The sequence below is a fragment of the Mobula hypostoma genome, chromosome 1 (genome assembly GCF_963921235.1).
Source record: "Mobula hypostoma chromosome 1, sMobHyp1.1, whole genome shotgun sequence".
Lineage (NCBI taxonomy): Eukaryota > Metazoa > Chordata > Chondrichthyes > Myliobatiformes > Myliobatidae > Mobula > Mobula hypostoma.
In genome coordinates, this window is record NC_086097.1 from 205,591,167 (window position 1) to 205,614,420 (window position 23,254).

At 39.7% G+C, this 23,254-nt stretch overlaps 1 protein-coding gene across 2 annotated transcripts in view; it reads right to left on the minus strand.

The window, feature by feature from the left end:
- LOC134354560 (peroxidasin homolog) overlaps positions 1-23,254 on the minus strand; it is a 564,572-nt gene that overhangs the window by 21,198 nt on the left and 520,120 nt on the right. Inside the window, exons 19-21 of one of the 2 annotated variants that reach the window (XM_063063488.1) lie at positions 18,154-18,362; positions 4,451-4,580; positions 1,299-1,422 (exon numbers count right to left, since the gene is read on the minus strand). In XM_063063488.1, coding sequence (XP_062919558.1) covers positions 1,299-1,422; positions 4,451-4,580; positions 18,154-18,362 — 463 coding nt within the window. Of the gene's footprint in view, positions 1-1,298; positions 1,423-4,450; positions 4,581-16,338; positions 16,628-18,153; positions 18,363-23,254 lie in introns of those variants that run through there. The other variant, XM_063063497.1, reaches the window with a different exon arrangement.

Here is a 23,254-nt window from a genome sequence, read left to right on the forward strand (position 1 = left end):
TTAAGCCAACGGTTACGTCCCTAACAGTTACACATATACCCGACAACTAAACTAACCGGCCTCCTGCAACACGTTACACAATTTCCTCGCCTCCCTGAGAAAGTGAAGCTGTTATGAGCACTGCTTCACCTTCAGGGCCAAAACATTCCTGGATGCACAGTATATTCTGTTGCTAAGGTAGGAGTACATAGAATCTTTATTTCCGTAAAGTTTTAGCATTTCCACAACATCCGATTGTTCTTATTTTAAGTTTTACTTCCTCACATCCTTTTAAGTTTCTCTAGTCACTACAATTTTTTATATTTTGATTTTCCCCAGTGCCACATATGAGCTGGCTGCTAGGATTAATTAGCAGATCATTTTCATTAGCAGATTTGAATTTAGAACAGACTCTAGTTTCCTCTTAAATCTCATCAGGCAACGCTGCTAAATGGTATTCAAATAGATAATTAGTGTAACGCTTTTACAGCGCCAGCTGTAAGATGGTGGCTCAATTGCTGCCATTACATGTCAGTAGTTTGTACATTCTCCCCACGACTATGTGTTCATGGGGAGACTCTTGGTGCTCCAGTTTCCTCCCACCTTCCAAAAATGTACGGTTAGGGTGAGTGAGTTGTGGGCATGCTATGTTGGTACCAGAAGTGTGGTAATGCTTGCCTGGCACAGTCCTCATTGATTTGATTTGACACAAACGACACATTTCACTTTATGCTTCGATGTACATGTGACCAATAAAGCTAATGGAAAAGATCTAGTGCTTTCCCGGCGTATATGATGAGTAGTCTCTTCTCGGGCTTCCAGATGGTACAGGTATTGATGTTCACAGACATTTCGATGACAAACCAATCAGGAGGGACAGATGACGGGGTTATATATTCCACCGGACTAGACATGCCTAGGCATCATCCCTGATGAAGATGGCAGAGTTTGTCATTGAAATGTCAGTTAAAACCAGTATCTGTACCTGGCTGAAAGCCCGAGAAGAGTTTACTCGAAATAAACCTAATCTTTAAAATATACTTTGGGAAGATGGAGGAGTTATTTTAACTTTTAGCCTTAGCCTCCCCACACTATAAAACTTCTGTAGGAAAAGGGTGACATCTGACTGGCTTCTGCTGTATTTCCTGGACTCTATTCTTTCAACAAATGGTTAGATTAAGGTGTGTCACAACAAATTACTTAGCTCTTAGAATAAGATATTACGCAATCGGGTTTATCTATAAATTTGGAAAAAGACATTTCTATATTTACTCGTTAAAAAAACACTATTTATTGTTTGCGTTATTTATTATCCATACCTGGTTACGTAGGGAGATGATTGTCTTTTGCACATCAGCCACAAAACTGTTGAAACCTTGGGGGGTCTCATGATTATTGGGAAAAATTGTTGAGTTTACAAACTCCCCAAAATCTTGAGTGTACCTAGCATTCATAAGAAGAGTTCATCTTATAAGGTGAATTGTTTCAGTCAAAACAAAACAATCTGAATATACAATGTTAGCAAATTCTTAAAACATACCCAGTTTTTTAATGTAAATACAGGATATCTTGTTACATAATACAGGATATCAAAGGAATTAACAGAATAAAGGGCAATGATACCTTCCCCAGAGGAAGCTCCAATTCAAATGCATGCTTGTTTCTTCCATGTAATTAGCAACATAATAGCTTTCTGAGCACTGATTAAAAAACAACTTGTGCCTAAAACTTGAATTAATTAGCACCAGAATTCTGCCTGTGATGCAATTCCATTTCAATTAAAATCAAAATCATTAAGGACAATTAAGACCATGCTTCATGTTGAATGAATTCCTTAGATTTCCTTTGGGTCCTCCACATGTCTCCTGTGTTATTGTGTGTAGCAGTGTCCAAAGAACATGCAACGCACTACTAGACACTGTTTTTATAACGTTAATATCTTCATGTCAGGCTCAGGCCAGTGCAAGTCCTGCACAAACACACAGATTAGAAACAAGAATAGGTGTCTGGTTCTCTCTGGTCTGTTTCACTGTGTAATAAATTCATTGCTGATTTGACGGTAATATCAGATGAGCAATCCAATCTATCAGTAATAACCATTCACCCTTAGCTTTTCAAACGTCCATCTACCTCCACGTTTCCTGCTGTTTAAGGAATGGAGTTCCAAAGATTCAAGGGTCACCAAGAGAAAAAAAAGTAGATTCATTTCTGCTTATCATGACTCCCAATCTGAACACCCACCTCCACCCTCAATCACTCCACCTACCTCAGACACCGGCTTCCCTGATTTCCTTTGGGCTGACTCCAGAGGCAAAATAATCAGGCAAATTGTCTTTTGACTTTGCACGATCTTTTGAGTAGTGCATAATACATTAGAGCACTGTCACATCTGTTGGCTACGTATTTTCAAACAAAATGCTCATATGTCGATCATGAACCAACTATTTAATTTATCTCTGTTGCCACCCACCAATTTCTAAGGATAAATTGCTTATTATTTTTTATTTGCATTTCTTGCTCACCAAACTCTGCTCTGCTGGAAGCAGTTACATTTTGTGTTACATTAAGTACAGACTCAATAAAGTCTGACTGCCAAATAGCTATTTGTTGGGTGTGTGTTTTGGCAGTGATGCTCAGCATTAGGTGCACTTCAACAGAACAGTTTTATTTGCAACAGCTGTCATCAACTATGACATTAAAGCAGGCCATCATTCTGCAAAAGTCATTTGGAATAAGCAGCTAAAATATCAGCACTGATTAGAGCTTTGAATCTTTTTGAGTTATATGTCTGAAAACAAGCTTTAAGGGTTTTGTGATGAATCTATATTCAGCAAGGATATAGAACAAATAACCCAGCCTAGAAATGGTCGTTGAGGATGTTCAGAAGAAACAGAATTAATATTTCAAATTAATGAGAAATGTTGAAGTGTGTTATGGTGATGTTTTCAATGTATAAAGAACTGGTGATGGAATTCTCTTTCATCCCATTTAATATTCTGATGAAATATCATTTGTCAGAAACATGAACTCTTCTTCTTTTCTCATGGATGCAACCTTACTTGTATCTTCTTTCCTTTTTATTTTTCATTTCTATCTGCTGCTGCTAGGATAAAGTATTTTGCCATTTGGGTACAACTTTATGGAAGTGTTAAACGTCGATTATGACATTATAGTGAATTACTGTCAATGTTCTCTCTAATTTGTAATGACCAGTGTGCTCAAAGATCTTGTGCTATGTAATTTTTTTGCCCAGTGACAACAACATGTGCACACTGAATTTTATATATAGAGATACTCATTTTTACAAGCTAGCAAAACCCTGTTAACAGGAACCTAAGAACGTTTGCATACCGCCCATATGTGATTTGCTTACTAAATAATGCTTTAAAAAGTCAAGTTTCCAAATATCACTCCACTTCTTCCCACTCGCAACTTCACCAATGAAATAGCTTTTGTGCACGGTTTAAATTCCTTTGTGCACTAGCAGCAAAAGATGTGTATGTGCGCACATGCGCACACCTTAGAAGGAACATTGATTACTGCTGATAGCATAGGCGTTTCAAATATGAGGCAAAGAATATATCAGGTGGAGAAGATTAAAAAGGGAAAAATAAATTTTGATTAAGGCTTCCTCTGGGCTGCAGTAATTATGCTATTGGCTTTGTGTTGCATTTTACTACTTGAACATGCTGGATTCAATTCTGCTAAGATTCATTCAACATCATTCGTAGCCTTTTATTGTGACTCAGGAGTATATGCTTTAATTATTTTTCTTCTTATGTGACTATTTGAACATTTGCTTGTATTAAGGTCACCTACTACTCTCAGACAACTTGGACCTATTATTTCACTCGGTGTCATTTCTGAGGTTGACTCCTCTAAACCAATAATTCCTTGTTAAGTATAATTTCCAAATTTGGCCATTTTGTGTTTCATTAAGTTGTTATCAACATAAATTAGAAACAGTGTTGTCTAAGGTCACTTATCTCAGTACTTCAAAACAATTCAAAATAGTTGATTTATATTTTTCCATGAATTTGTTAACCTTCCTGACATTTGCCTGAATTCTTCATCGCCTTTCACATGGCAATTTCTTTACCTCATATAGTCCCCATTACACCAACGCAAGGTTGCATTAACGTCTTCAGCTTTATACCCAACAGAAATATTCTACTACTGTTCATCTGTGGGGCATCATACCCATAATTTAACACAAAGTAACTTATGGCGTCATGTCAAACGGACCTTTTATCAATGACAGAACACAATTTCATTCCTATTTAGGCCTATTTTTGTTTTGTTCATAATTGTGCTGCAGAGTTAGATCTATTGCTTTACATGCATGAATCTGTCTTTGCCTTGCAGTAATTTACTATTACGTTCTCAATTAGCAAATTACATTGCAGTGAATTCATTGTTTTAATTCAAGTCATCAAATCACATCTTCAAAACTGCCACCGCAAACTCATACCTCCCTTGTTGATTGCTTGACAAAAGTGAAGCATCCTTTGAATGCCTATCTCCCGGATAGCTGAATTCCACAGAACGTTTGTTGCGGAACCGTTGTGAAAGTGCATTAAAATGTCCTCTTGTTCTACAATCTGTGCAAAAAGATAATTTTAAAGCACACACACACACACGTGTTCATTCCTCCATAAATAGAAGATTGTACGAGCTGCGCAATTTTACGTTTTTTTTTACTTTCAGTAATAACATATCTCTGCATTTATCTTTGATCTTTCTAAAAATTCTAAATTATTCATTACTAGTGTTGTTCAAAGATCAGTTCACGCTGGTCTATTCCAAGTATATCTGTTTCATAATGAAGAAAATGTGAAATCAAATTGTAAAACATATTACTGTTCAGCCACAAAATGAGACATTATGACCATAAAACATCGGAGCAGAATTAGGCCATTCAGCCCATTGTGGCTGCTCCACCATTCCATCATGGCTGATCCCAGATCTCACTCAACCCCATACGCCTACCTCCTCGCCATATCCTTTGATGCCCTGATCAGGAAACTATCAACTTCCGACTTAAGTGTACCTACGGATTTGGCCCCCACCACAGTCTGTGGCAGAGCATTCCACAGATTTATTACTCTCTGGCTAAAAAAAATTCCTCCTTACCTCTGTTCTAAAGAATCTCCCCTCAATTTTGAAGCAATGCCCTCTAGCTCCGGATACCCCCACCAGAGGAGACATTCTTTCCAAATCCGCCCTATCTAGTCCTTTCAACATCTGGTAGGATTCAATGAGATTCCCTCCGCCCCCCACCCCCACCAACCCGCGTTCTTCAAAATTCCAGTGAGTACAGGTCCAAGTCTGCCAAACGCTCCTCATATGTTAACCCCTTCATTCCTGGAATCATCCGTGTGAAAATTCTCTGAACTCTCTCCAATGACAACACATCATCAGGGCCTGTACTGTGCTGTACTATTCTACTATTCTATATTCTATGTTTACCACAGACTCAACCTGTAAATTAACCTTAGGGAAATCTTGCACAAGGACTTCCAAGTCCCTCTGTACCTCTGAGGTTTGAACCTTCTCCCCATGTAGGTAATAATCCACACTATTGTCCTTTTACGAAAATACATTATCATACATTTCCCAACACTGTATTCCATCTGTCAGTTTTCTTCCCATTGTTCCAATTTGTCTAAGTCCTGCTGCAGTTACATTGGTTCCTCAGCACTACCTACCCCTCCACCTGTCTTTGTATCATCCACAAACCCATCAATTCCATTATGGAAATCATTGACAAACAATTCGAAAAGTAGCGGTCCCAAACTGACCCCTGAGGAACATCACTTGTCACTGGCAGCCATCCAAACAAGGCCCCCATTATTCCTATTCGCCACTTTCTGTCAATGCTGCCATTCCATTATCCATGCCCATAGCTTTCCTGTAACACCATAGGATTTTATCTTGTTAAGCAGCCTCATGTGTGGCACCTTATCAAATACCTTCTGAAAATCCAAGTAAATGACAGCCACTGTCTCTCCTTTGTTCACCCCGCTTGTTACTTCCTTGAAAAATACTAAAAGATCTATCAGGCAAGATTTCCCTTTACAGAAATCATGTTGACTTTGACTTATTTTGTCATTAGTCTCCAAGTACCTGGAAACCACATCCCAAATAATAGGCTCCAACATTTTCCTAACCACAGAGGTTAGGCTAACTAGCCTATAATTTCCTTTCTTTTGCCTTTGTCCTGTCTTAAAAAGTGGAGTGACATTTGCAATCTTCCAGTCCTCTGTGACCATGCCAGATTCTTGAAAAATCATGACCAATGCATCTAATATCTCTTCGCTGACCTCTCTCAGGACTCTATGATGTAGTCCATCTGGCCCAGGTGACTTATCCACATTAAGACCTTTGAGTTTGCCTTACACATTTTCCTTTGTAAAAGCAATGGCACTCACTGCTGCTCCCTGACACGCACAGACATCTGGCACTTTGCAAGTGTCTTCCACAGTGAAGACACATGCAAAGTACCCATTAAGTTCATCTGCAATTTCTTTGTCCCCCATTACTACCTCACCAGCATCATTTTCTAGTGGTCCAATATCAACTCTCATGTCCCTTTTGCTTTTTCACATAATTGAAAAAAACTTTTGGTATCCTGCTTTATGCTATTGGCTAGTTTAATAGAACATAGAACATAGAATAGTACAGCACAGTACAGGCCCTTCCGCCCACAATATTGTGCCGACCCTCAAACCCTGCCTCCCATATAAGCCCGCACCTTAAATTCCTCCATATACCTGTCTAGTAGTCTCTTAAACTTCACTAGTGTATCTGCCTCCACCACTGACTCAGGCAGTGCATTCCACGCACCAACCACTCTCTGAGTAAAAAACCTTCCTCTAATATCCCCCTTGAACTTCCCACCCCTTACCTTAAAGTCATGTCCTCTTGTATTGAGCAGTGGTGCCCTGGGGAAGAGGTGCTGGCTATCCACTCTATCTATTCCTCTTATCATCTTGTACACCTCTATCATGTCTCCTCTCATCCTCCTTCTCTCCAAAGAGTAAAGCCCTAGCTCCCTTAATCTCTGATCATAATGCATACTCTCTAAACTAAGCAGCATCCTGGTAAATCTCCTCTGTACCCTTTCCAATGGTTCCACATCCTTCCTATAGTGAGGCGACCAGAACTGGACACAGTACTCCAAGTGTGGCCTAACCAGAGTTTTATAGAGCTGCATCATTACATCGCGACTCTTAAACTCTATTCCTCGACTTATGAAAGCTAACACCCCATAAGCTTTCTTAACTACCCTATCCACCTGTGAGGCAACTTTCAGGGATCTGTGGACATGTACCCCCAGATCCCTCTGTTTCTCTACACTACCAAGTATCCTGCCATTTACTTTGTACTTTGCCTTGGAGTTTGTCCTTCCAAAGTGTACCACCTCACATTTCTCCGATTGAACTCCATCTGCCACTTCTCAGCCCACTCCTGCATCCTATCAATGTCTCTCTGCAATCTTTGACAATCCTCTGCACTATCTACAACACCACCAACCTTTGTGTCGTCTGCAAACTTGCCAACCCACCCTTCTACCCCCACATCCAGGTCATTAATAAAAAATCACATAAAGTAGAGGTCCCAGAACAGATCCTTGTGGGACACCACTAGTCACAATCCTCCAATGTGAATGTACTCCCTCCACCACCACGCTCTGCCTTCTGCAGGCAAGCCAATTCTGAATCCACCTGGCCAAACTTCCCTGGATCCCATGCCTTCTGACTTTCTGGATAAGCCTACCGTGTGGAACCTTGTCAAATGCCTTACTAAAATCCATATAGATCACATCCACTGCACTACCCTCATCTATATGCCTGGTCACCTCCTCAAAGAACTCTATCAGGCTTGTTAGACATGATCTGCCCTTCACAAAGCCATGCTGACTGTCCCTGATCAGACCGTGATTCTCTAAATCCCCAGAGATCCTATCTCAAAGAATCTTTTCCAACAGCTTTCCCACCACAGACGTAAGGCTCACTGGTCTATAATTACCTATCCCTACTACCTTTTTTGAACAAGGGGACAACATTCGCCTCCCTCCAATCCTCTGGTACCATTCCTGTGGACAACGAGGACATGAACATCCTAGCCAGAGGCTCAGCAATCTCTTCTCTTGCCTCGTGGAGCAGCCTGAGGAATATTCCATCAGGCCCCGGAGACTTATCCATCCTAATGTATTTTAACAACTCTAACACCCCCTCTCCCTTAATATCAACATACTCCAGAACATCACCCTCACTCATATTGTCCTCACCGTCATCAAGTTCCCTCTCATTGATGAATACCGAAGAGAAGTATTCATTGAGGACCTCGCTCACTTCCACAGCCACACTGGCACATCTTCCCACCTTTATCTCTATTCGGTCCTACCTTCACTCCTGTCATCCTTTTTTTCTTCACATAATTGAAGAATGCCTTGGGGTTTTCCTTTACCCTACTCACCAAGGCCTTCTCATGCCCCCTTCTTGCTCTTCTCAGCCCCTTCTTAAGCTCCTTTCTTGCTTCCTTATATTCCTCAATAGACTCATCTGATCCTTGCTTCCTAAACCTCATGTATACTGCCTTCTTCCACCTGACTAGATTTTCCACCTCACTTGTCACCCATGGTTCCTTCACCCTACCATTCTTTATCTTCCTCACCTGGACAAATTTATCCCTAACGTCGTGCAAGAGATCTCTAAACATCGACCACATGTCCATAGTACATTTCCCTGCAAAAACATCATCCCAATTCACACCTGCAAGTTTTAGCCTTATAGCCTCATAATTTGCCTTTCCCCAATTAAAAATTTTCCTGTCCTCTCTGATTCTATCCTTTTCCATGATAATGCCAAAGGCCAGGGAGCGGTGGTCACTGTCCCCCAGATGCTCACCCACTGAGAGATCTGTGACCTGACCCGGTTCATTACCTAGTACTAGATCTAGTATGGCATTCCCCCTAGTCGGCCTGTCTACATACTGGGACAGGAATCCATCCTGGATACACTTAACAAACTCTGCCCCATCTAAACCCTTGGAACTAATCAGGTGCCAAACAATATTAGGGAAGTTAAAGTCACCCATGATAACAACCCTGTTATTTTTGCACCTTTCCAAAATCTATCTCCCAATCTGCTCCTCTGTATCTCTGCTGCTACCAAGGGGCTTATGGAATACCCCCAATAGAGTAACTGCTCCCTTCCTGTTCCTGACTTCCACCCATACTGACTCGAAAGAGGAACCTGCTACATTACCCACCCTTTCTGTAGCTGTAATAGTATTCATGATTAGTAATGCCACCCCTCTTCCCCTTTTTCCACCCTCTCTATCCCTTTTAAAGCACTGAAATCCAGGAATTTGAGAATCCATTCCTGCCCTGGTGCCAGACAAGTCTCGGTAATGGCCACTACATCATAATTCCATGTATGTATCCAAGCTCTCAGTTCATCACCTTTGTTCCTGATGCTTCTTGCACTGAGGTACCAACACTTCAGCCCTTCTACCTTACTGCCTTTACACTGTCTATTCTGCTTCTCTTTCCTCAAAGCCTCTCTATATGTTAGATCTGTCTTTACTCCATGCACTTCTTTCACTGCTCTATTGCTCTGGGTCCCATCCCCCTCGCAAATTAGTTTAAACCCTCCTGAACCATGCTAGCAAACCTACCTGCAAGGATATTGCTCCCCCTTGAGTTCAGGTGCAACTCATCCAATTTGTACAGGTCCCACCTTCCCCAGAAGAGATCCCAATGATTCAAAAATCTAAAATCCTGCTCCCTGCACCAACTCCTCAGCCACGCATTCAACTGCCACCTCCTCCAATTCTTACCATCACTGTCATGTAGCACTGGCGGCAATCCTGAGAATGCCACCCTTGAGGTCCATCTTTTCCCTTCTTACAGCTTTTTAGTTGCCATTTGTTGGATTTTAAAAGCTTCCCAATCATTCAACTTCCCACTCACTTCTGTTACATTATATGCCCTTTCCTTGGCTTTTATGCAGTGCTTAACTCCATTGTCAGCCACGGTTGCCTACCCCTGCCATTTGAGAACTTCTTCCTTTGTGGCACATATCAGTCCTACGCCTTGTGAACTATTCCTAGAAACCTCAGCCATTTCTGCTCTGCTGTCATCCCCGCCAATACCCTCCTCCAATCCACCAGGGCAAGCTCCTCTCTCATGCCTCTGTAATTCCCTGTATTCCATTGTGATCCTGATAAATGCTCGTTATGCTTCTCCCCTTCAAATTGCAATATGAATTAAATCATGTTATGATCACTGCCTCCTAAGGGTTCCTTTACATTAAGCTCCCTAATAAGATCAGGATTATTACATAACATCCACTATAAGATAGCCTTTCCTTGAGTATACTCAAGCACAAGCTGCTCTAAAAAGCCATCTTGTAGGCATTCAACAAATTCCCTCTTGTGATCCGACACCAACCTGATTTTCCCAATCCCTTAAATACTGCACCTGCAGTTCTGCATTCTTCACCCTTTTGAATTTTGCCTCTGTGGTACAACTTAACCCTTTGCTCTGTCTGCAATTGTACCTGATCATCAGCTTGTCCTTCCTTACATTCATGTTACACCTGTCATCTACTTGTAAACCTGCTGGCTCATCCTCAGCTGTATCATCCTGGTTCTCTTCCCCCTGCCATCTTAGTTTAAACCACTCCCAACAGCTCTAGTAAACCTGCCCACAAGAATATTGTAACCCCTCATATTCAAGTGCAATCCCTCCCCCTCTTGTACAGGTCACACATGCCCCAGAAGAGGTCCCAATTATCCAGAAACCTGAATCCATGCCTCCTGCTCCAATTCTTCAGTCAGGCATTTAGCTGCCACCTCAAAGAACATGGCTTCCCTTTGCACAGCGGAGACAGGAACTACCTCACATATGGAGACAAGGACGTAATTGGAGGATGTGAATACCAACCAAAGGACAATTACTTTATTAACTGGTTGTTAGTTTGTAGTTTCTATTGACATGTCAACTCTGTATAAAAATGGCATTTCTCTGCTCAGACTTCAGAACAGTATGGTGACAGGGATCAAGTTTGTCTCCCTGTACACAATTAAATAAATTATGACTGAGGAGTGAGTACAAGTTTCAGTTAATCGGTAAGAAGAATAGAAGCCAATGGGTGCACCTACATGAACACAAGTGCATCCACAGCTGAAGTCTGTCAAAAGTGTGAAGTGTCAGCGTATCATGACTTCGGGCAATATGCAACAATAAATTGCTTCTAATTTGGAGCACCGCACTTCTGCTAATGCCCTCTTTTAATCTCTTGGCTGAATATCTATTCAATATCAGGATGTGCCTCTAACCAACACTATTTAAAGATGTCAAATCCTTACATGAGAACTGATGTCGATGGACCTTTACTATGAATCTATAAGGAACTGATGCCTTTCATAGGTTAAAATAATTGAAACCATCAGGTAATGATATGATAGCTGTTAACAGAGTTTATCTGTGCACCAGGGCTTCAGTTCTGAAGTACAACACAGGATACTCCCAGGCATGGGTGGACTCATGGTATTCACTGGAATTACAACCTGACTAACAACAAGCCCAACAGGAAAATTTGCTAGTAGAGCGAGGGAGCAAATGTAGAAGGAATTTCTGCAAGCGGCTATAACTGCCTATGGTGCACAGAGTATAATTATCACACCCAAATCTTGTTGAGGAACAATTATCTGTATTGCATCAGATGGATGTGAATTATTCATACATTGCAATTCCTGCACTTCTTGTGGAGTCTGTGAGTTGAATGACATTAGAGATTGTATGACTGCAGCTTTGCTCTGAATACTACAACAAGTAAACACCAACATGCACACATTTTCTCCATTGGCGGAAAATTGAGACAGTCAGCTGTATACCTACCTGATGTCAGCAACATTGACCAGAGGGAAACCCATTGATTTGGTTTATTCACTTCCAGTTGAAGGCAAGAATTGGCAGGATACTGCCTTTGGGTTGCTGCAAAGTAGGCTCAGAATATCTTGATGAAGCATGGAATTTGGGACCTCAGTGTTGAACTTATTCTAATTGCATTTAATTTTTAAGTATTTTAAGTACATGAAGTTTTTGTCCATAAGAGTTCCGCTAATGACTACAACTGTGATGTGTTTACTCCACTCACTTTCACTATGACAGTAATGTTAGAAAGTTTATCATGTGATATCAGTAAAGTTCAAAAGTGTGCTGTATGATATCGGTAATGTTGGAAATTGTGCCGTGTGATATTGGTAACGATGGAAAGTGTGCTGTGTTGTATCAGTAACAATAGAAAGTGTGGCCTGTGATATCAGTAACGATGGAAAATGTGGTGTGTGATATCAGTAACAATAGAAAGTGTGGCGTGTGATATTGGTAATGTTGGAAATTGTGCCATGTGATATCCGTAATGATAGAAAGTGTGCCGTGAGATATCGCTAACGGTGGAAAGTATGCCATGAGATATGGCTAACGGTGGAAAGTGTGCCGTGCGATATCAGTAACGATAGAAAGTGTGGCGTGGGATATCGGTAATGGTGGAAAGTGTGCCTTGCGATATCAGTAATGGTGGAACATGCACTGTGCGATTTTGGTAGTGATAGAAAGTGTGCTGTGCGATATCGGTAACATTGGACAGTGTGCTGTGTGATATCGGTAACGGTGGAAAGTGTGCTGTGCGATATCAGTAACGGTGGAAAGTGTGCTGTGCGATATCAGTAACGGTGGAAAGTGTGCTGTGCGATATCGGTAGCGGTGGAATGTGTGGCGTGCGATATCGGTAACATTGGACAGTGTGCTGTGTGATATCGGTAACGGTGGAAAGTGTGCTGTGCGATATCGGTAGCGGTGGAATGTGTGGCGTGCGATATCGGTAACATTGGACAGTGTGCTGTGTGATATCGGTAACGGTGGAAAGTGTGCTGTGCGATATCAGTAGCGGTGGAATGTGTGGCGTGCGATATCGGTAACATTGGACAGTGTGCTGTGCGATATCAGTAACGGTGGAACGTGCACTGTGCGATTTTGGTAGTGATAGAAAGTGTGCTGTGCGATATCGGTAACGTTGAACTGTGTGCTGTGCGATATCGGTAACGGTGGAATGTGTGGCGTGCGATATCGGTAACGTTGGACAGTGTGCTGTGCGATATCGGTAACGGTGGAAAGTGTGCCGTGCGATATCAGTAATGGTGGAAAGTGTGCCGTGTGATATCGGTAACGGTGGAATGTATGGTGTGTGATATCGGTAACGGTGGAATGTATGGTGTGTGATATCGGTAACAGTGGGAAGTGTGGCATGTGATATCAGTAATGTCCAAAAGTCTGCCACGTGATATCAGTAACATTAGAAAGCGTGTCATGTGATATCAGTAACATTAGAAAGTGTGTCATGTGATATCATTCTAAAGTTACTTTTGCTGTACATTGTAGTTGTTTCTAACTACCATTATTAACTACCGTTCTATATTAGAATGGATTCCTTTATAGAGGGCATATAAAATTCTTTTAGGTTGTATTCTTCTTTCTTTACATAGCCCATTATTATTCCCCATTGACCTGTACCATCATCACATTTTTCATTTAATCTTGTTTGCCTTCCACGTCATCAGAGGTCTTCCCTTCTTCCCATTCCATTCCCAATTTCCTATTTGCTTTAAACTTGGTACATTTCCAACATCTCCCAATTCTGATGAAAGGTTATCTGTCTAGTGTGTCAGCTCTGGTTCTTTTTCAGTTGATGATGCCTTACTATTGAAAATTCCCTGTAATTTCTGGCCTGATTTTAATTAATTATAATAAAGATAAATTGTGCATTCACTTAATTTCTAACCAGTTGGAATAAAAATATTATTATTTGATACTGTAATCTCCATCAATGCAATGCACACAAGAGAGAAAGCAATATAAGAAAACAAGAACACGAACTGAATTCAACAAGACAAACAGCTGCAGACAGACATGAATGTTAGTGAAAAAGCCTTGAGTTGCTGTTGACTTTAAACTTAGCCAATTTATTGTTAATTTGTCTGAAATGCCATGCCATAATTGGCTCTCTTGCAATGTAATGAACAGAATTAGAGTAATCTAAATGCCATTTATTTTTAATAAAAGGCTCAACATCATCAATTTCTGAATTTACTCTGAAGATCGCTCTAAGTGCTTGGCATTAGCCTGATGTTTCTGAGTTCTACACATAAAACTTTTAATATTTATTTAGTGATACAGCATGGAGTAGGACCTTTCGGCCCCACCAGCCTCACTGCCCAGCAATCCCCGACAAACTAGATTAACCCTAACCTAATCACGGGACAATTTACAATGATTAATTAACCTAGTATCTTTGGACTGTAGAAAGCAACTGGAAGACCCGGAGCAATCGCATGCATTCCACGGGGAGGAAATTCAGAGACTCCTTACAGAATAGCACAGGGAATCGAAATGTCCTGAGCTGTAATAGCATCGCATGAACTGCTACGCTACCGTTGTGCCAGATATGCACAAAAATTAAGGATATTTTGAAGCACATCAAATTAAGTAAATTTAATTTTACTTTTTTGAGGTAATTTATTAATGAACATTGAGCTCTTAGAACAAAGAACAGAATTAAAATTTAGATAATTTTATAATTCAGAATACTATTCTGAAGCAGAAACCTGTTCTGCATACTGCTACAAAACACTAAATATATAAGAGGTTTCCTCAACAACTGTCATTAGAAGTAATAATTTCAGCAGAAAGTGAAGGACAGCTTTAGATTATTTTCAAAAGGATCATACTTGCAGTTCAAAGTTGAAATACATTCAATATGTTCTGTATTTAAGCAGATCTTTGATTTTTAAATCAAAGATGCCTGCAGTGGAACACAAATGTTTTTGAATAGCATTGATTTTATAGGTTTGCATTTGGCTCCTTAGAAAAAGATGCTTAAATATTGAAGTACAATTTTTCAATCATCACTTAAAAAAAACTCGCCTCGAACAACAGGTTTTGTTACTGCCTCCTCAAGATAAGTCATCAGGCTAGACAGCCTTATGAGTTGCTGACGCATATGGTAAAATGATTCCCGCAAACCTGGAAGTGCAAATTAGTCAAGTGAACTCCACAGCTTTACTTAATACTTAGCAATCATTTTAAAAACCTCCACTCCTAAATTAGAATTAACATGGAGTCTTTGAACTTCATTGGATATTTGAATGCATCCATGAAATTAAAAGCCTTGAAGTATTAGTAGCATTTAACATGAAATTAAATAATGGGTACCAAATCTGTAGGAATTTATATAACGAAGAATTAGTATAGTTGATTAAAAAGCACCAATTTCTAACTAGAACGGTTTCCATATGTTATCTAAAGCCTCTGGTGAATTTTTACCTATGCAGTTCCTTAATTATTTGTTATGTATAATATATAAAATGTGTGTTACCTAGCAATAGATTCTGGGTGGAATCAGAGAGGTGTCCTAATTTCCTGCTATGACTTAGTGGAAAGCATAGAAAAACAATGCTATTACAGGGACAAACAGGGAACTTCAATGAAGTTGGATGTAGATTCAATACAGGCACAGTGTTAGGAGTCTAGCTTTGTTGAATACAAGGGTGTTACATTTGTCTGAATTATTTATATAAATCTTATTAGCGATTTAGAGGGAAACTATCACAGAGTCTTCATTCTTAATTGGTTTCATTTCCAATATTTCCTGGTGTTACAGGCAAGGAAAACGTTTTAGTGCTTGATTATTGAAACATCTCAAAATAAGTGTAATTATTCTTTTTTTTAAATAACTTTTCAGATTATTTCACTCATTCATTTTGAGAGTTTTGAGATATTTTCAAAAATCAGCAATAGAATTTGACCTATAGCAAAGCTGGGTGTGTCTTGTTCTGGTGCAACTCCATGACCCAGTTTGTATTTGAGACCCTACCATTGCTCATCTTACTTTCTGGCTCCAGGACCATCTTACCAAAAAGTTTGGTCTTACTTATGTGGAGCAGTGTGGAGATACACTGTGAGGCACGATAGTGGGTGGGGGGCTCCAACCTAGACAATTGAGCTATGACAAAAATGCAAGAGTAACATCACTGCTACAGCCAGAGCAGTAAATTGGTCAAATGGAGATCAATGTAAATGTAAAATAGGCAGAGCTGTGTGTGGGATAGCAGAGATTAACAGTGGCATGGGAATCTCCTAATAATCATCAAGAAAATAAAAGTTATGCATATATTCACTCCAGAGCATTATGGACAAGTACATAGACATCTTTTAAAAGTCAGTAGTTTCAAATTTTGATGCCTATTCTGACAGCAGGTGGTTAAGAGAATGATAACATTTTAGGTGGCCGAAGTGAAATTACTCCTCTGAAATTCTGGTAGCTTGTCACCGAATGCCTGTCGCTTTAGTTTGAACATATTTTGTTATATGCCCTTGATGTTACCCTACATTATCCTGAACTGAACCAGAACACCATTCATAAGTTTTATAGTCATGGAATTATGGTTTTATGGCAAGCAATGACTGTGACCAACTTGCCTTTCTTCTTGTAATTGCGAACACGGTGGTAGATGCGATTGAAGTGCTGGATGAGTAGTGATATGCGCTTATGAAAATCACGAACATTAGATAAAAGACCTGAAAGACAATCTTACAAGAAATAAGTAAGGCAGCCGAACATCACTCTCTGGAGCAACAGCCATAAAATACAGAATTTTTGTCATAACGGCATAAAAGACAGAACAAAGACACAACATATAAAGGAACATCTGTCACATAAAAAGGCACACAAATAAGCAAAAAGCACAAAATTGCATGATAGTACATGACAGTATTTTAAAACCAAATGTACACCTTTATGAAAATCTATCTGCATGGAAGAGTCTTGACAAAATTTATATTGTGGAGATAATGCATTTCAATTGTTTAACTTACTGTATTTTGTAACAGTTTTACTAATGTATTAAGATAGTCTAAAATAGATTTTATTATTTCTGACTTCTTCCTGCATTGGAGGATGTTACACATCTGCCTTCAGAGAAGTGTGCATTTTTAATTTTAATTATTATTAAAATTAATCACAGAAATTAAAATGAAACAATTGATTTCCTTTCCTCTCTGTATAATTGCTTTCCTGTTCATTCTGACAGTGTACATCTCTATGGTTTTATCACATTAGATCTTGACGATTACCTGATCTCTTGATTATCCAGCATCATCTCAAGCTCATCCCGGGTACTGCAGGTGCTTACAATTCCTAGACTTGAAATCACTGCCCTACAATTACTACTGGGTCAGCATTGCCACAATTTGAAATTTCTCATCCGCAGGGTCACACCTCTCCCTACACTCCCCTCCCTGTGTCAGATTTGTAAAATCCTACAAAGCCACAAAAACAGTGGGTTAATTTTTGTCTGAATATTCTTATGTCCATCTGACTTCTATAATACATCTTGGACTATTAAGCTGCATTAAAGTACCATGTAAATGCAAACTGTGGCATAGTATCATCCGCACTGGCCTTGTTTGCATAGAGATCTAGTTCTGAAAAACTATCAGTGCATAGTTGATACAATTTTGAAAGTAATTAAGAAAATAATTAATGTTACCTCAATGTGATAATAAAATATTTAATTTGCTTTTCATTACCTGTTGTGTTCCCAAATGCTTTGTGGCAAATGAAATGCATTTGAAATATAAACACACTTGTACTGGTGAAGTAATGTGCTTATCCTAAAAGTTGATGTAATGTATAGAGTTCCTTTAAAATGTAACCCTTCTTCGAAAAAATGCACAAAAATGAAACAGAAGCATTTTTTACACTAAACTCTTCAGGTGAGAGACAATCAAAATTGATTTTGAGTCACATTATCCATCTTGAAGTTGATTTAGGAAATCATTTTATGAAGTTAACAACTCCAACCGCAGCAATGCCAATTAGATTTATGTTTAAGAATAATTTCTACTATTAAAAACTGCTCAGTGTAAATCTACTTTACTTAAAAATACTTTCAATTGCATGCAAACCTCTGTTACTGAGAGTGGGAATAATGGGCTTTTCTTACTTCCTGTCTGACACAATAAAGAAAATCTAACATTAATTGAAAAGAAATACAAGCTACTATCAGTGCAAGTCGCTTTAATTTGTGATGGACTGAACTGACCTTCACAACAGTCTTGCCACACCCGTAAATCAATTTTGGGGATTTCATCACAATTCACGTATCCTTGAGGGTAATCTGCTTTTGTAAAAACATCCGGCTGGACTTGCTGAATATCATCACCATTGTCACATAGCACCCTTGCTAGAGAACTTTGCTTCAGCTGTGTTAATTGAGATGGGGTAAACACCCCTGGATTCTCATACCAGAACCTGGGTAACACAGAAGAATGTGTAAGTGGCTTTGATTTTTATTTTGTTTTCATACTTGATATAATATCAACTACCACAATGTATTTTAAAAGTTGCAGGTTAACAGTTGCTCATTTCATACTTCTTGACTTATTTTTAAATCATTTGACAATCATATAAATTGATAGCACAGGAGGCCAGTCAGTCCATAGAGTGTCTCCTTAGTTACACCACCTCTCAGCCTTCAGTTTATACATGAGTAGAGTCCATTCTCGTAACTAACATCACTTTTATCACATGTTTATGAAATATTCCAGTGGAATTAAACACGAAGAAAAGTACTGTTGCTTAAAGATCTAATGGAGGTAACTTATGAGGGGGTGCTTCATTACAAAAGGTTCTCTGTAGTGACCAAAATAGGGTCATAAGGTGAAATTCAATCTGGTACATATTTAGTGCAACTTGCCATCTTGATTATGATAATTTATTTGTTGGAGGGGAATGGAGTCGTCGACACTAAGGTTTTCTTCTTTTCCATTTTTAAGTTGTTAGTTTTGCCCAAGTCTTTTTAGTTTAGTTGATTAATTTTGCTTTTCTTTGGGGATGAGGTTTTTTTTCTTTTTCATGTTTTTTTTCCCAGTTTTTTTTTGCTTTGTATTATCCGTTGTTAGTTCTACATGATTGGGAGCTTTGTTAATTTACACTATTTGATTTTACAATTACTTTTTTTAAGTGTAACAATATATCTCCTACTATCTGTATTATTGCTATGTTTTGTCTCTATATTTTGAAATTAATAAAAAAATTGAAAAAGAAAGATTATGATAATTTATATGTCACCAAGCAGATCTTACTTAAAAACAATTGTTAGTACCTTTTGGAACATTCATTGCAGTTTGGTACTAGCTTTTGACCTAATACCCTTTTCTAACAGTGACCAGCTGAATGGTAGTTAACAAGTCATTGTTGGAGATTTTAAACCCTGTTTGACACAACACCGTTTATTGTTTTCTAGACTGTGAACACATTGGCTGGATTTGCTGGATAATTATTACAGAGGCCATCATAAAATAAAGTGCTGTGGCCATCCAGGTATCTGATAAATCATTTGGATGAAGCCAATCCTTAGTCATCATCATCATCACTTTGCAAGGAATCCACATGATCTGCAAAAGGAATGGGATAAATACGAGGAGAGTTAAAGCAGCTTTTGACCCGTCCTCTGTAGGGGAAAGCAACAGAAGGTTCAAGTGGGAAAGGGATATGCTCTCCTGCTGCACAAATAGAAAATTTGTCCTTCAGATGGATCTTCAGTGGAGGATCAAAAACCAAAGGACCCTTGAACACTTGACTATAGAATAACATACCTTTAGAACAGACATGAGGAGGAATTTCTTTATCGAGAGGGTGGTGAGTCAATGGAATTCTTTGCCACAGATGGCTGTGGAGGTCAAGTGATTGGATATATTTAAAGCAGAAGTTGATCAGTAAGGGCATCAAAAGTTATGGTGAGAAAACAGGAAAATGGGGTTGAGGGAGAAAATACTATAAATCAGCCATGATGGAAAGGTGGAGCAGACTCAGTGGGCTGAATGGTATAAATCTGTTCTTATGTCTTATGATCTAATTCACCAAATCAGCCTCCTATCTTCATTGGCTCTACACCCACCCAGTAGTTTTGATGACTTAAGTGGCTGAAGGTGAAAAAAGCCCAGTTGTACTGCTTTATGAAACAATGTTTTCAATCTAAATCTGAGAACAAAACCCTACAGTAGACACACTCCAGTTCTGTGGAAAGGTTAAGTAATGATAATTGTAAATTAATTCAAAATTATGGACTAAATCCAGAATTTCTTGGTCAGATGTTTAAAATAGCACCTGCTTAGGTCATTTGCAAGGCAACATCTTTGTGAGTGTGGTGTGTTTTTATCTTGTTGTAAAGCCTCAATTCATTGAAACCCAGTCAAGAGCTTTACTGACTGGACCCATACTTCTACATTCCTTCCATTCCTCTTTGCTTCAATTCCATAAAGCAAGTCAAATTTCTTCCAGTGTCTGATTCTGATGAAAAACTCAAAGCCAGAAACATTAGGCCATCTCTTTTTAGAGGTTAATGAGCCTATTAATTATTTCCAGCTTTCACCATTAGCATTTTGTCTAGTACTCAGCAGCTGAATTATCTTATTGTCACTCAAGCTTCACCTTTTGGTTCAGAAAGTTATTTGCATACATCATATAGCCTCCAGATCAAAAAGGCACAGCTCATTTCCGTTCAGAACTTTCCAATATTCTGCTTTGGCAGAGCAGTCAAATTAAGGGTTCGGCAAGCTTTCTTCTATTTCATACTTGGGACAGCTACTGGTAATTGCGTTTACATGACATACTGAAATATACTTCACTAGATACAGGAGCAGTGTTAGGAAGTATTTCGGAGTCCTTCTCATTCCCTTCCTCTGCATTCTCTCTCTAATACTTCAATGATCATTTTAAAAACAATCCACTTGAAAGCAAAAATTTCTTTGCGACTTTCTGGGATATCATCCAATCTGGCCATTCTCGAGTAGATTAATCAGGATCAGTTAAAACAAAATACATTCTAAATGTGATAAATATCAAGGAGGCTTATTGGAAAGTCACCACAAATGATTAAGGACAGGAAAGTGTAAATGATACAGGCAATTATTTCCAATGTAGGCAGCAGTCCAGTTTTATGCTGCCTACTCACTTACATTTTTGGTTGCTCAGCCACCATTAACTATGGTATTCATTGGCTTAATGCCTTCCAGAGTCAGAGGAGTCAAATATCACCTAATTCTCGAGCACACTATTTAAAATCAGCCAAGTACATTTTGTGGGAAACTGCTTTGTAATTGTTTGGAATTCATTTTTATCTGGGAGACTCTCAAGAATGGACAATGTGAGAGAGAAGTCTCCACAGTTTTCCAGTGCCACAATGGAGAGGTTATAAAATTAGACAGTTTTCTTTCTGCAGGGGCCAGGGAATCATTGCAAATTCAGTGAGTCACTGCAGTTAATACTGGCAGTTAAATCTGAAATCCCTGGGAACAATGTGAAAAGAAGATCAATAGCCTTCTAAAGTTGGGTTATGGACAATCTTCATGTGATCAGTCATCAAGTACAATAGGTCTATCCCCATATAAGTTAGAGAGTGTAAAATAAGCTGTGCCAACTCCCAGAAGGATAAACCTCAGATGTCTAAATTAAGCACTTTGAAAAGGATAACCTGTAGCATAAAGCTGATAGTTTGGCGCATTAACTAGTCTGCCAGAAAGCCTGTTCATAATGCCAAGAGACTTGCAAAGCTTAATTTTAACCTTGCTTAGACTTTCATGAAGAGTTTGAGTTCATTCCTTCCATTAAGACTGTGTGGAAAAACTCCATTTGCACAATTGCAGACCCAAATAGAATGAGCCTGAACTTGCTGATAACTGCCTGGAGTTTATGGTCAAGCTATCAACATTTCTCTATGATCACTCTCAAGTTCAGAGTTTCCAAACAACTTTGGTGGGTCTTTTCCCACTGCCCTCCAAGATAGGGTTCGTTGTGGAAGCTATTGGTAGATTGTGGACTTGCTTCATTTTCCTAGTATTTATGTTGGTTATCTGTCATACTTAAGCTGCACCAAGCTGGGCATAATTGATTAGATTAGATTCAACTTTATTATCATTGTGCCGAGTACAGATACAAAGCCAATGAAATGCAGTTAGCATCTAACCAGAAATGCAAAGAATAGTGTTATTTACAAAATAACTGCGAATAAAAAGTAAGTGCTACAGCATACAAATATAAAAGTACTGAGACAGTACAATATGGGTGCAATACTGCTTAGCGCTGTGATGTGAGGTTCAGCAGGGTCACAGCCTCAGGGAAGAAGCTCTTCCTGTGCCTGCTGGTGCGGGAGCAGAGGCTCCTGTAGCGCCTACTGGATGGGAGGAGAGTAAAAAGTCCATGGTTAGGGTGAGATGCATCCTTGATAATGCTTTTCGCCCTGCCTAGGCAGCGTTTATGGTAGATGTTCTCAATGGTGGGCAACTGGGTGCCGATAATCTGCTGGGCAGTTTTCACCACATGCTGGAGTGCTTTGTGGTCCGATACAGGACAATTGCCATACCGCACTGAGATGCAGTTGGTGAGTATGCTCTCAATGGTACAGTGGTAAAAGTCCATCAGTATCCTGGGACAGAGGTGAGCTTTCTTGATGCTCTGCAGGAAATAAAGGCGCTGTTGCACCTTCTTGATCAGGATGGAGGAGTTCAGGGACCAGGAGAAATCCTCGGAAGTGTGGACACCAAGGAATTCGAAGCTTGATTTACACTCCACTACAGCTCCATTGAAGTAGCTGGCGATGTGGGTGTGGCTCCTAGCATGCCTGAAATCCACAATGATCTCCTTGGTCTTCTGGGTGTTAAGGGCCAGGTTGTTGTCGGCACACCATGCGGCCAGGTGCTGGACCTTGTCCCTGTAGGCCGTCCTGTCATCCCCTCTGATCAGGCCAACCACCGTGGTGTCGTCTGCGAACATGGAGTTAGAACCATGTACAGGAACGCAGTCATAAGTGAAAAGGGAGTACAGAAGGGGGCTCAGCACACAGCCTTGAGGCATGCCGGTGTTCAGGGTGAGAGTGGAGAAGGAGGGGTTGTCTAACTTAACTGATTGGGGTCTGTTAGTCAAAAAGTTCAAGGTCCATTTGCAGGGGGATGAGCTGATACCAAACTGGCGAGGTTTGGCGATCAGCTTGGAGGGGATCACAGTATTGAATGCCGAAGTAAAGTCAATGAACAGCATTCTGGCGTAAGAGTTGAGGCTGTCCAGGTGGGTCAGGGCAGAGTGAAATGCCGTGGAGATGGCGTCCTCTGTTGACCTGTTGGTGCAATAGGCAAATTGATGGGGGT